Source organism: Eleutherodactylus coqui, chromosome 1 (assembly GCF_035609145.1).
Source record: "Eleutherodactylus coqui strain aEleCoq1 chromosome 1, aEleCoq1.hap1, whole genome shotgun sequence".
NCBI lineage: Eukaryota > Metazoa > Chordata > Amphibia > Anura > Eleutherodactylidae > Eleutherodactylus > Eleutherodactylus coqui.
In genome coordinates this window covers 35072233-35086661 of record NC_089837.1, presented here as the reverse complement: position 1 = coordinate 35086661, position 14429 = coordinate 35072233, and the positions used below count along the sequence as shown (strand labels likewise).

Genomic DNA, 14429 nt, shown 5'->3' with positions numbered 1-14429 from the left:
ATCTCTTATTTTGATGTGGGCCAGCCGAGTCACTTACACAGCAGGATCAGTCCAGGTCCTTCCCGCTGCTCTCCAGAGCCCTGATGCACTTCCCACAGTCCTTAGCTGCCCACACAGGTTCACTTTCTGATTACAGAATGCGGCGCTTGAAGAACCAATCATAACCATCGCTTTGTGGAGGCGATATTTATGAATTCGCTGAGCCGCAGCTCAGCCAATCAATGCAGCGCTTGAAGAACCAATTGCAAGCATTGCTACGTGGAGGCGGGATTAATGAATCCTGAAACTAGGTGATAATTTTTTGTGGGTGTGCGATGACTGTGGGAACCACGCCGGGACTCTGGAGAGCAGCAGGAAGGGAGGGCAGGGTTAAAAAACACCAATTCTGCCATAGTTTTGTTGGTGTTTTTTTTCTTCTTCACAGTGTTAATCATAATGGCATGAATAGCATGATACCATTACAGCAATACCAAAATTATATATGTATATATGTTTTTTTTAGGTTCTTCCACTTCTGCACAATGAAAATCCTTTTTTTTGGAAATTATGTTTTTTTATAATACATCGTTGCTAGAGATGAGCGAACGTACTCGTCCGAGCTTGATATTCGTGCGAATATTAGGGTGTTCGGGATGCTCGTTACTTGTAACGAGCACCACGCGGTGTTCCGGTTACTTTCAGTTTCCTCTCTGAGACGTTAGCGCGCTTTTCTGGCCAATTGAAAGACAGGGAAGGCATTACAACTTCCCCCTGTGACGTTCAAGCCCTATACCACCCCCCTGCTGTGAGTGGCTGGGGAGATCTGATGTCACCCGAGTATAAAAATCGGCCCCTCCCGCGGCTCGCCACACATGCCTTGTGACTTAGCTGAGGGAAAGTACTATCGTGCTGGAGCTGCTGTAGGGAGAGCGTTAGGAGTTAGTGTAGGCTTCAAGAACCCCAACGGCCCTTCTTAGGGCCATACTACTAGTGTGCAGTACTGTGTTAGCACTGTATTTTTTTTTTTTCTTTCCAAAATTGGATCTGCAGAGCATTGCGCCCTGCAATAGGGACAGAAGTGGGGGTTAGGCAGGGAGAGTGTTAGGAGTTAGTGTAGGCTTCAAGAACCCCAACGGTCCTTTCTAGGGCCACATCTATCCGTGTGCAGTACTGTCCAGGCTGCTGTTAGCAGTGTTGCATTTTTTTTTTTTTCCCTCAAAACCGGCTGTGCAGAGCATTGCACCCGGCATTAATACTACAGGGATAGAATTGTGTAGGTAGGGCCAGAAGACATGCATTATTCATTGAATACACGCAGTGTGGGTGTTCCTTGTAAAAAGCAGGGAAAAAATTCTATTTGGCCTGCCTCTGACAGTACTCAGGGCTCTGTGTACGTGTGTGCTGTGCGCTGAACGTTCAGAAAAAAAATCAGACGCAGTCAGCTACGTTTTACCGCAGGCATGCGGCAATTTTTTTCCTGCATGGGAAATCCCTGATCTGCTGTAGGTAGCGAATTACTTTGCATCACTGCAGTTCTGGGACAAATTGGCAGGGCCACAACACAGTTATTAAACTTAGTATTCATTGAATACACGCAGTGTGGGTGTTCCTTGTAAAAAGCAGGGAAAAAATTCTATTTGGCCTGCAGGCTTGCGCCAATTTATTTTCTGGCTGTGAAATCACTGGTAATACAGCATGCTGAGGGGTAGGGGTAGGGGTAGGGCTAGAGGACGTGGACGCGGCCGAGGACGCGTAGGCCCAAGTGAGGGTGTGGGCACAGGCCGAGCTCCTGATCCAGGTGTGTCGCAGCCGACTGCTGCGCGATTAGGAGAGAGGCACGTTTCTGGCGTCCCCACATTCATCGCACAATTAATGGGTCCACGCGGGAGACCTTTATTAGAAAATGAGCAGTGTGAGCAGGTCCTGTCCTGGATGGCAGAAAGTGCTTCCAGCAAGCTATCGTCCACCCACAGTTCTGCGCCGTCCACTGCTGCAAATCCGAATCCTCTGTCTGCTGCTCCTCCTTCCTCCCAGCCTCCTCACTCCACTACAATGACACATGCTCAGGAGCGGGAAGACTCTCAGGAACTGTTCTTGGGCCCCTGCTCAGATTGGGCAGCAGTGGTTCCTCTCCCACCAGAGGAGTTTATCGTCACTGATGCCCAACCATTGGAAAGTTCCCGGGGTCCGGGGGATGAGGCTGGGGACTTCTGCCAACTGTCTCAAGACCTTTCAGTGGGTGAGGAGGACGATGACGATGAGACACAGTTGTCTTGCAGTGAGGTAGTAGTAAGGGCAGTAAGTGCGAGGGAGGAGTGCACAGAGGATTCGGAGGAAGAGCAGCTGGACGATGAGGTGACTGACCCCACCTGGTGTGCAACGCCTACTCAGGACAGGTCTTCAGAGGGGGAGGCAGCAGCAGGGCAGGTTGCAAGAGGCAGTGCGGTGTCCAGGGGTAGAGGCAGGGCCAGACTGAATAATCCACCAACTGTTTCCCAAAGCGCCCCCTCGCGCCATGCCACCCTGCAGAGGCCGAGGTGCTCAAAGGTCTGGCAGTTTTTCACAGAGACGCCTGACGACCGACGAACAGTGGTGTGCAACCTTTGTCGCGCCAAGATCAGCCGGGGAGCCACCACCAACAGCCTCACCACCACCAGCATGCGCAGACATATGATGGCCAAGCACCCCACAAGGTGGGACGAAGGCCGTTTACCGCCTCTGGTTTGCACCGCTGCCTCTCCCCCTGTGCCCCAACCTGCCACTGAGATACAACCCCCCTCTCAGGACACAGGCACAACCGTCTCATGGCCTGCACCCACACCCTCACCTCCGCTGTCCTCGGACCCATCCACCAATGTCTCGCACCGCACAGTCCAGCCGTCGCTAGCGCAAGTGTTGGAGCGCAAGCGCAAGTACGCCGCCACGCACCCGCACGCTCAATCGTTAACCGTCCACATCGCCAAATTTATCAGCCTTGAGATGCTGCCGTATAGGGTTGTGGAAACGGAGGCTTTCAAAGCTATGATGGCGGCGGCGGCCCTGCGCTACTCAGTTCCCAGTCGCCACTACTTTTCCCGATGTGCCGTCCCAGCCCTGCACGACCACGTCTCCCGCAACATTGTACGCGCCCTCACCAACGCGGTTAATGGCAAGGTCCACTTAACTACGGACACGTGGACAAGCACAGGCAGGCAGGGCCACTACATCTCCCTGACGGCACATTGGGTGAATTTAGTGGAGGCTGGGACAGAGTCAGAGCCTGGGACCGCTCACGTCCTACCCACCCCCAGAATTGCGGGCCCCAGCTTGGTGCTGGTATGTTCGGCAGTGTATGCTTCGTCCACTAAAGCACCCTCCTCCTCCTCCTCCTCCTCCTCCTCCTCCTCAACCTCTGTCTCGCAATCTAGATGTGTCAGCAGCAGCAGGACGTCGCCAGCAGTCGGTGTCGCGCGGCGTGGCAGCACAGCGGTGGGCAAGCGTCAGCAGGCCGTGCTGAAACTACTCAGCTTAGGAGATAGGAGGCACACGGCCCACGAACTGCTGCAGGGTCTGACAGAGCAAACCGACCGTTGGCTTGCGCCGCTGAGCCTCCAACCGGGCATGGTCGTGTGTGACAACGGCCGTAACCTGGTGGCGGCTCTGCAGCTCGGCAGCCTCACGCACGTGCCATGCCTGGCCCATGTCTTTAATTTGGTGGTTCAACGCTTTCTGAAAAGCTACCCACGCTTGTCAGACCTGCTCGTAAAGGTGCGCCGCCTCTGCGCACATTTCCGCAAGTCCCACACGGACGCTGCCACCCTGCGCACCCTGCAACATCGGTTTAATCTGCCAGTGCACCGACTGCTGTGCGACGTGCCCACACGGTGGAACTCTACGCTCCACATGTTGGCCAGGCTCTATGAGCAGCGTAGAGCTATCGTGGAATACCAACTCCAACATGGGCGGCGCAGTGGGAGTCAGCCTCTTCAATTCTTTTCAGAAGAGTGGGCCTGGTTGGCAGACATCTGCCAGGTCCTTGGAAACTTTGAGCAGTCTACCCAGGTGGTGAGCGGCGATGCTGCAATCATTAGCGTCACCATTCCTCTGCTATGCATCTTGAGAAGTTCCCTGCAAACCATAAAGGCAGCCGCTTTGCGCTCGGAAACGGAGGCGGGGGAAGACAGTATGTCGCTGGATAGTCAGAGCACCCTCCTGTCTATATCTCAGCGCATTCAGGAGGAGGAGGAGGAGCATGAGGAGGATGAGGAGGAGGGGGAAGAGACAGCTTGGCCCACTGCTGACGGTGCCCCTGCTGCTTGCCTGTCATCCTTTCAGCGTGTATGGCCTGAGGAGGATGAGGAGGAGGAGGAGGAGGATCCTGAAAGTGATCTTCCTAGTGAAGACAGCCATGTGTTGCGTACAGGTACCCTGGCACACATGGCTGACTTCATGTTAGGATGCCTTTCTCGTGACCCTCGCGTTGCACGCATTCTGGCCACTACGGATTACTGGGTGTACACACTGCTCGACCCATGCTATAAGGAGAACCTTCCCAGTCTCATTCCCGAAGAGGAAAGGGGTTCGAGAGTGTTGCTATACCACAGGACCCTGGCGGACAAGCTGATGGTAAAATTCCCATCCGACAGCGCTAGTGGCAGAAGGCGCAGTTCCGAGGGCCAGGTAGCAGGGGAGGTGCGGAGATCGAGCAGCATGTACAGCCCAGGCAGTGCAACAGTCTTTAAGGGCCTGGACAGCTTTATGGCTCCCCACCAAGACTGTGTCACCGCTCCCCAGTCAAGGCTGAGTCGGCGGGAGCACTGTAAAAGGATGGTGAGGGAGTACGTAGCGGATCGCACGACCGTCCTCCGTGACGCCTCTGCCACCTACAACTACTGGGTGTCAAAGCTGGACACGTGGCCTGAACTCGCGCTGTATGCCCTGGAGGTGCTTGCTTGTCCTGCGGCTAGCGTCTTGTCGGAGAGGGTGTTTAGTGCGGCTGGGGGAATCATCACAGATAAGCGTACCCGCCTGTCAACCGACAGTGCCGACAGGCTAACACTCATCAAGATGAACAAAGCCTGGATTTCCCCAGACTTCTCTTCTCCACCAGCGGACAGCAGCGATACGTAAACAATACGTAGGCTGCACCCGCGGATGGAAGCATCGTTCTCTCTCACCATCCAAAACGGGGACATTTCTGCTTCATCAATCTGTGTCTAATATTCCTCCTCCTCCTCCTGCTCCTCCTCCTGAAACCTCACGTAATCACGCTGAACGGGCAATTTTTCTTAGGGCCACAAGGCTCACTCATCTAATTTTTCGAAACAATTTTTATATGTTTCAATGCTCTTAAAAGCGTTGAAACTTTAACTTGAACCAATTTTTCGTTAAACTGGGCTGCCTCCAGGCCTAGTTACCACTTAAGCCACATTAACCAAAGCGATTAATGGGTTTCACCTGCCATCTTGGTTGGGCATGGCCAATTTTTACTGAGGTACATTAGTACTGTTGGTACACCAATTTTTTGGGGCCCTCACCTACAGTGTAATCATAGCAATTTGTATGTTCTTCGCCTGCACTCATGGTACAGAAGTGTGTGTGGGGTTGGCCTACACTTTAGCTACATAAATGTAACTTGGGCCTTGGCTATACTGCAGCTACTGAAATGGAACTAAGACTGCGCTCCCACTATACTGCTGCTTCGGAATTGTTACTGGGGCCTGTCTTGAGTGCTACTATTACTGACATGGAACGAAGACTGCGCTCCCGCTATACTGCTGCTTCGGAATTGTTACTGGGGCCTGTCTTGAGTGCTACTATTGCTGACATGGAACGAAGACTGCGCTCCCGCTATAATGCTGCTAGTGATATGTTAGTGGGGCCTGTCCTAATGCTACGGCTGAAATGTTACGAATTCTGGGCTCTGCCTATACCGCTGCTAATGGTATGTCTCTGGGGTGTGGAAACAGGCTTCCCAAAGACATGATGGCGGCGAGGCCATTTCCCACCAACGCGGTTACTGTTAAGCTGCATATAACCACGGACACGTGGAGAGGACACGTAGTGCCTCAAAAACATCCCCCTCCTCCTCCAACAGGGAAAACATTCTTGGCAAATGCCTTTGCATTGGTTTGTCTGGTGCCAGTCCAAGAATTTCACCTTTACCGACACTACAAGAGAGCCCCCCCACCATCCCCCCGCCACGGCCCACTTAATCCTGGCCGCATTCCGAAAACCAACAAAATACAACCGTGCTACTAGGTCCGCAGTCACCACCACATTACCACCAACGCGGTTACTGTTAAGGTACATATTACCAGTCTGACTGGGGCATACAGACACCTTGACAGAATGAATAGTGTGTGGCACATAGGTTCCCCATTGCTATGCCCAGGTGTGCAGCTCCTGATGGCACAGGATTATATTTCTCATTGCTTCTGTACAGCATTGTGGGCTATCGCCCCGCCCCTATTAAAGAGGGTCGCTGCCTAGCCGTGCCAACCCTCTGCAGTGTGTGCCTGCGGTTCCTCCTCATGGCAGACGCACTTCTAAATAGACATGAGGGTGGTGTGGCATGAGGGCAGCTGAAGGCTGCGCAGGGACACTTTGGTGTGCGCTGTGGGGGGGGGAGGGGGGGAGGGTTGGGCAGCATGTAACCCAGGAGAAGTGGCAGCGGAGTGTCATGCAGGCAGTGATTGTGCTTTGTTGGAGGTAGTGTGGTGCTTAGCAAAGGTATGCCATGCTAGTGAGGGCTTTTCAGAAGTAAAAGTTTTTGGGAGGGGGGGGGCCCACTCTTGCCGCTATTGTGGCTTAATAGTGGGACCTGTGAACTTAGGATGCAGCCCAACATGTAGCCCCTCGCCTGCCCTATCCGTTGCTGTGTCGTTCCCATCACTTTCTTGAATTGCCCAGATTTTCACACATGAAAACCTTAGCGAGCATCGGCGAAATACAAAAATGCTCGGGTCGCCCATTGACTTCAATGGGGTTCGTTATTCGAAACGAACCCTCGAGCATCGCGAAAAGTTCGTTCCGAGTAACGAGCACCCGAGCATTTTGGTGCTCGCTCATCTCTAATCGTTGCATTCAAAGCACCACAACTTTGTTATTTGTCCATGGACTTGTTTTTTGCGTGTCAAGCTGCAGTTTTTATTGGTGCTATTTTGAGGGTATATGTGGCTATTTTGGCCACTTTTATCGCGTTTTTTGGGAGGCAAAATGGACAAAATAAGCATTTTAGGGTTTTTATCTTTTTACAGTTTTTACCTCGCAGGATGAATAGTGTGTTCAATTCATTGTACAGGTCGTTACAGATATAATGATACCAAATATATGGGATTTAAAAATTTTTATACAAAAAAGGGGAAAGTGCGCAAAAAAGGGTGTGTTTTGTTATTTTTTTGTATGTGTTCTTTTTTTACACTATTTTCATTTTTTTTTTAATGTTTTTTTCATGTCCTATAGGGGATTCGAGCCATAACAGCTATGATACTGCATTGAAATACTTCTGTACTGCAATGCCTTTTTTACTTCCAATAGTACTCATAAGCTATGGCAGGCCTAGACACCAGTATACGGCATCCGGTTAATGGCATGTTAGGGATTAACAGCGGGAATTACTGTTCTCATCACTCCCCACTGTTGCAGCAAGAGGCCAGATTTCAGTTACAGCCGGCTCTCGCTGAGAATGGCGTGTGCTCGCTCCTGCTAAAGTGAGTTACATGCTTTTCGGGTTGCTGCCTGGCCAGCTTACAAGTGCCCATTAATAAATACCAGCCAGGCAGCAACTGTAGCGCCACCCCTCTGAGGTCCTGCAGATTGCCGCCTGAGGCAGCAGGCTCATTGTGCCTCGTGATAGGGGCGCCTCTGGCAGAAAGTGCTGTGTCTGCGGTCCTGGAGCTTTCATGCTAACTAGTATCTGCACCAGATATTGTAGTAGTGGAAAACTTTCCTCCGTTTCTGTTTAAATGTATTTTCTTCTGTAAGAAATGGATTTTTCCGTTTCTCCGATCCTTTGGGCTCTTTGACTGTGAGGAAGTGAAACAATATTGTCATGTGTGACAGTAATAATTATCTCCTCCTGACAGATTTCCATTCCTCTTCTCAGATGAGAAAATAAGAAAATACTGCCGCCATCCAGAGCCTCTCGGCTCACACCGTTGTAGACAGACGCGGAGCGAAATGTGATCGTTTAATTAGACAAAGATCCATGTAATGAATGTAAGTACATGACTATTCATTACTACACTGACATGTCCCACCATAGAGCTGACTTATCTCCAAAACATCCCACTCTATATAAATACACCGGGACAGTGCTGGTTATAGTGCATGAATGTGTTGGTGATTTAGTAAATAGGCGCGTGTTGGAGCGCTCCTTTAAATTTGGAATGGGCAATAAGGCTACCGGAATAGCGATGATGAACAGACCTCAACTGTGTGAAGCGACCACTGTGCTCTTACTCAGGAGTCCATTCAGTGTTAACTTTACTAACCCGATAAGGACCAAATGCCGTAAAGTTATGGCACTGGAACCTTGGCTTTAATCCCAGCCAATGGTAAAAATATGTTGGGGCATTAAAGCTCCTGCAATAAAGTAGGAGTAGGTCGGGTCCTGTTAGTCACAGCCAAGGACTCAGAGAGGAGAAGGCAGGTTTTTAACGGCTTTTGCCTGGCCTCCTGCTGGCTACATAGCGCTAAATGAGCGCCAAGTAGAGAATAGAGAAAGCAGAAGTGCTACTTTCACTATTCAACCCACTGATCATGTGACTGCCAGGTGCCTCTTGCCATGGCAGAGTTGCAATGTCCTAACAGACCCCGATCAGCTGTAAGTGACTACTGTCACCACCGGAGGATGTTTCCCCAGTAAATGTGAACGGCCCCCAGATGTTTCTCCAGTAAATATGTCAGGGGGGCATAGATGTAAAAAAAATAGTTACAAAAATAAATAAAATTATAGAATAAAATAAAAATATATTCATAAAAAAGAAATTGACCCATCAATCTACTGTGATCATAGCACAAATACGTTGTGCTGAGGAGTGCACTATTGAACATACACCGGTGTGAAGCGGCCCTGATAGATTTTTGCAAAATAGCAGAGATATTTGTCAAGCTACTGCTGATGCATTGAGCTCACAGAGCATTGTCTACACTGGATACAACTGCATCCACTTCTCACCTGGGAGCAGGATGAGCTATGTACAATGTATCAGTCTGGAGTCCGGGCTGTTGAGCTTCCAGAGCATTGTCTACACTGGATACAACTGCATCCACTTCTCACCTGGGAGCAGGATGAGCTGTGTACAATGTATCAGTCTGGAGTCCGGGCTGTTGAGCGCCATTCTCATGCAAGTCTTGGGCAATGCACACAAAACTCGCACGACTATGAAATCCATTTTTTGAAGGGATCTATTCACACTAACAGTTTTTTCCTCGCAGCACGTTCTATCTTCTGGTGTTGCTGCAGAATGCCTGGCCCATTGTTTTCAAAGGGATTAAGGCTGGGTTCAGACGGGGTGGAAGTGCAGCGGAATTTCCATGCAGACTTTCCGCACTGACATTCCACCTGCAATCTTAAAGGGGTTGTCCCGCGCCGAAACGGGTTTTTTTTTTTTTCAACCCCCCCCCCGTTCGGCGCGAGACAACCCCGATGCAGGGAGGTAAAGAAAGCTCACCGGAGCGCTTACCTGAATCCCCGCGCTCCGGTGACTTCTCTACTCACCGCTGAAGATGGCCTCTTCCTCCGTGGACCGCAGCTCTTCTGTGCGGTCCATTGCCGATTCCAGCCTCCTGATTGGCTGGAATCGGCACGTGACGGGGCGGAGCTACACGGAGCTACACGGAGCCCCATAGAAGACTGCAGAAGACCCGGACTGCGCAAGCGCGGCTAATTTGGCCATCGGAGGGCGAAAATTAGTCGGCACCATGGAGACGAGGACGCCAGCAACGGAACAGGTAAGTATAAAACTTTTTATAACTTCTGCATGGCTCATAATTAATGCACAATGTATATTACAAAGTGCATTATTATGGCCATGCAGAAGTGTACAGACCCACTTGCTGCCTCGGGACAACCCCTTTAAGCCTGAGAGTAAGCAACAAAGTGGCCGAGATTTGCAAACCTGTGGTCCACATGCTGCGGACAGTCCGCTGCAGTCAAATCGCGCTGAAACTGACATGCCGTGCAGAATTCATGCCAATTGTATTACCGTTTCCGCTGCGGGCTCCCTTCTCTCTATAGGGAAAGATGGCCGCAGCGGAATAAGCTGCTTTTAAACCCCCCGTCAAATATCTCGGGACTTCAGCTGCGGAAATCTAGTGGAATTTCCAGGCGTTCCTGCTGCGGACATTCTGGAAGATTTCCGCCCCGTGTGAACCCAGACTAAAAGACATCGCGTGCCATGCATGTAAGTGCGATCTGAAGTTTCTAATTACAGTCAACGGCTAACACTTCCGATCTTTGAAGAGCATGGAACACACGGATGAGTATCGCAATCTGAAGGCTTATGCAGACTGCCGAAGACTGCCGAAGGCGCGACTACACTTACCGCCTTAGCTCACCATCAGAGCTCCAGGCTCTACCACTTTTGTTATTTTATCTGAATGTGTGTGTGTTGGATGCAGGTCTCATATCTAGGCAGCAAAGACACCGCTCTGCTTATGCTACTATGCGCTGCCTAGAGACCTTGATAGAATGAAAGGGATCTGAAAAAAGCTCTATGTAGCCTAGAACTCTATTTCTTTTTTGATAGACTAGTCCCAGGCTACTATATATCTATAGAGCTTATTATATGAACAAGTTGCAGACCGCTATTATTTCGCTATTTAGCGACCTTGTTCAAAGATTGGATGATGAACTAAGTATGGGTCTTGAATAAGCCCCTACTTTCTAGTTCTGATCCCATTTCAATTCTTTGAGGTTAGTTGATGTGCAGTATTTCTCTATAAATCAGTATATCTCCTGCACATCTCCTAACGAGCCTGCATGACCACACCAACAAAAATCTGACAGAGATTATATAACCCTCTATGTCCCAATACACGATTGTGGTACTTTCTCAAAATCTGGCAGAAAGTAATTAACCCTTCGTGTCCCAAAACACGATTGTGGTACTTTCTCAAAATCTGACAAAGTATTTAACCCTTCGTGTCCCAAAACACGATTGTGGCACTTTCTCTTAACTCTTTGTGTCCCAAAACAAGATTGTGGCACTTTCTCAAAATTTGACAAAGTATTTAACCCTTCGTGTCTCAAAACACGATTGTGGTACTTTCTCTCTCTTTCTCTTGAGTTTTCAACTCAATGAACCTGTCATATCGTATGGCATAACTCATACAATTGCTCCTGATGAACTACCAACAATCCTAGTAGGGAAACGCGTTGAGCAGTAATTATTCCTGAGCAAGTAATCATATTTCTACGAGCAGTAATTATTCCTGAGCAGTAATCACCCTTTCACATAAAGAGAGGTCATCCATTCTTCTCTCTTGAGTTATGAGTTGTATATTGAGCTATACTTATACTAAAGAGAGCTTACCGTTCTTTCCAAATGATATGGACTGATACTACTCTGAGCCAAATACTTGAGGTACTTTTATGGTTTCCTCAAATCATATTATTGGCTAAGTAACTATCAAATCCTGTGATCATCAACCTATCCGAATGTGACCACTTTGTTACAGACGGTCGCTATACTGATGCGTGACACTTTTCTTATAGTTTATAGGTACTGGGGCCCCACTTTAGTGACCATTGGATTAATTAATCGCAAGTGACGACTAAACCAGTGCGATCTCCATAGGTTTTTTGAGCAATTTTGCTCCAGTACCAAAGTGTTCTTAGACTTATATCTGATACCCGTGGTTCTACTCATTAAATTACGGACTATCTGATGCATCACTAGCGACTCTTCAGTCTCGTCTTTACCATAGCCTAGGTGGGGTGATTCTAATAACTCCAATTACCCACCTATCTGTAATATTCTCTGTCTTTATGTTTGTCTTGTTCTTAGCCCAAGTCATTATTTTATGTTAGTCTTGAATAAAAGTTATATTTTAGTCTGTCTGTCACTGTGAAGTGATACACTTACCGCCTTGAAGCGTAGTTGCGCCTGAACGAGGGGAATCCCTTCGCTGGCAGATCGAACTCCACACCAGAGCGCAGGAGTTTGGAAATTACCGCGAGGACACAGAGGCCGACCAATCTTCCCCGCGCGTAGTTTAGCAATGCGAGAGGAAAATAGGGCAAGTCCCACCTTCTCCTGACCGCACAAATCACGGTTGAGAAAAGAGGTGGTGAAACCGAAACCCCAGAGATCAGTAGTTTGGTATTGTCCCCTTATAGGGCCGTAATTATCATATAAGGGGACAGAACCGCGCTGTCTGAATCCGCCCTATAAGGGGACAGAACCGCGCTGTCTGAATCCGCCCTATAAGGGGACAGAACCGCGCTGTCTGAATCCGCCCTATAAGGGGACAGAACCGCGCTGTCTGAATCCGCCCTATAAGGGGACAGAACCGCGCTGTCTGAATCCGCCCTAACAGAAGTGATGTCATGTTCAGTTTGAATCAAAGATGCTCTGCATTGCCTTTGAAAAACGGACACTGGCAAGAGCGATATAGGGCTGGCTTCCTGAATCCAGCCTCCATATTGTGCGACTCGCCATGCGAATTCCCCGCTTCGGGGAAGAAGCTGACAGCCGCGGTGGAGGATGGCAGAGTGTCTCCCATTGCGTGCGACGGGTATGGGGTGTGATGCTGCCGCCGGACCCATTGAAAACAATAGGTGCTGCAATGCGAGATCATGCAGAACGATAAAACAAGCCGCGGTTTGTTTCCTGCATTGCATTGCGGTGCCATGGAGTAAAACATCGCTCGTGTGTATGACCCCATTAAAAGAATGGAGTTCGTATCTGTGCGTCTCGCGAAGCACAAAACTCGTGCGATATTGACGTCCATGTGATGGCAGCCACAGGCTTATTGCATATGGACCATCGTGATTTCGCTGCAAGAAAATCACGGCAAAATTGAATCTTGATACACTGCAATTTCTGAGCGTCAGCCCGCGATATAAAATCACACGATTTTTTATCACAAAAGTCAATAGGACTTTGTAATGTTAAAATCTCATAGTAACACACATTTCTAGCATTGGGATGCGATAAAAAGAACCCTTAATAGGAAAACATGGCGGAAAAAAAAAATCACACATCGCAGAAAGACAGAGCATGATTTTTATCTTTTCAACATCGCATGAGTGAAAACATCGCAGATAAGAGAGAAACTTTTGTAAATCATTGGTTTCATATTCTGCTTTTTTACTGACTATTGCAGCAGGCGAAAATTTCACGATTTTCTCGCTCATGTGAAACCACTTAGGGCTCCTTCACACCGGTGATCACGAGAAACTCATGGCAAAATTGTCATTTTTCCTGTAATTTTTTAGCATCAGCGCTGCTTTTTCTCACATTTATTGAACCATTTAGTTATCACTTTTGCCTTGTGACACGGTGCTCCATCATGTTGGAAAAACCTGGATGGTCGGGAGAAGTTGCGTCTGGATGGTCGGGAGAAGTTGCCCCTGGATGGTCGGGACAAGTTGCCCCTGGATGGTCAGGACAAGTTGCCCCTGGATGGTCGGGACAAGTTGCCCCTGGATGGTCGGGACAAGTTGCCCCTGGATGGTCGGGACAAGTTGCCCCTGGATGGTCGGGACAAGTTGCCCCTGGATGGTCGGGACAAGTTGCCCCTGGATGGTCGGGACAAGTTGCCCCTGGATGGTCGGGACAAGTTGCCCCGGGATGGTCGGGACAAGTTGCCCCGGGATAGTCGGGACCAGTTGCTCCTGGATGGTCGGGACCAGTTGCTCCTGGGTGGTCGGGACCAGTTGCTCCTGGGTGGTCGGGACCAGTTGCCCCTGGACGGTCGGGACCAGTTGCCCCTGGACGGTCGGGACCAGTTGCCCCTGGACGGTCGGGACAAGTTGCCCCTGGACGGTCGGGACAAGTTGCCCCTGGACGGTCGGGACAAGTTGCCCCTGGACGGTCGGGACAAGTTGCCCCTGGACGGTCGGGACAAGTTGCCCCTGGACGGTCGGGACAAGTGGCACCTGGAGGACATTTAGATCCTATTCTTAATTCATGGCAGTGTTCTTAGGCTGTGAATGAGCCCACTCCCTTGGTTTAAAAACAACTCTACACATGAATGGTCTCAGGATGTTATAGGCTGGGTTCTCACGGGGCAGATTTCCTGCGCAATTCCTGCAGTTTGGTTGCACCGAAAAACCGTGGAAATTCCACTGGAAAAGCGCAGCTTCAGAAACTGTGGCATTTCACCGCGGGTTTTGAAGAGGTTTGGCCTCGGACATTCCACTGTGTCTTTCTCTCCCCATAAAGAGGAGCGGGGCCACAGTAGAAAGAAGAAAAATTGACATGCTGCATCTTTTGATGTGAATGTTCTCAGCAAGAGAA

The 14429-nt window shown here is 49.6% G+C and overlaps 1 protein-coding gene across 1 annotated transcript in view; it reads left to right on the top strand.

Annotated features, from left to right (window-relative positions):
- LOC136611806 (S-antigen protein-like) overlaps positions 1–14083 on the top strand; it is a 28277-nt gene extending 14194 nt beyond the window's left edge. Inside the window, exon 2 of the mRNA XM_066591723.1 lies at positions 13511–14083. Within this exon, the coding sequence (XP_066447820.1) occupies positions 13511–14083 (573 nt within the window). The remainder of the gene's footprint in view (positions 1–13510) is intronic.
- Positions 14084–14429: the final 346 nt, after the last annotated feature.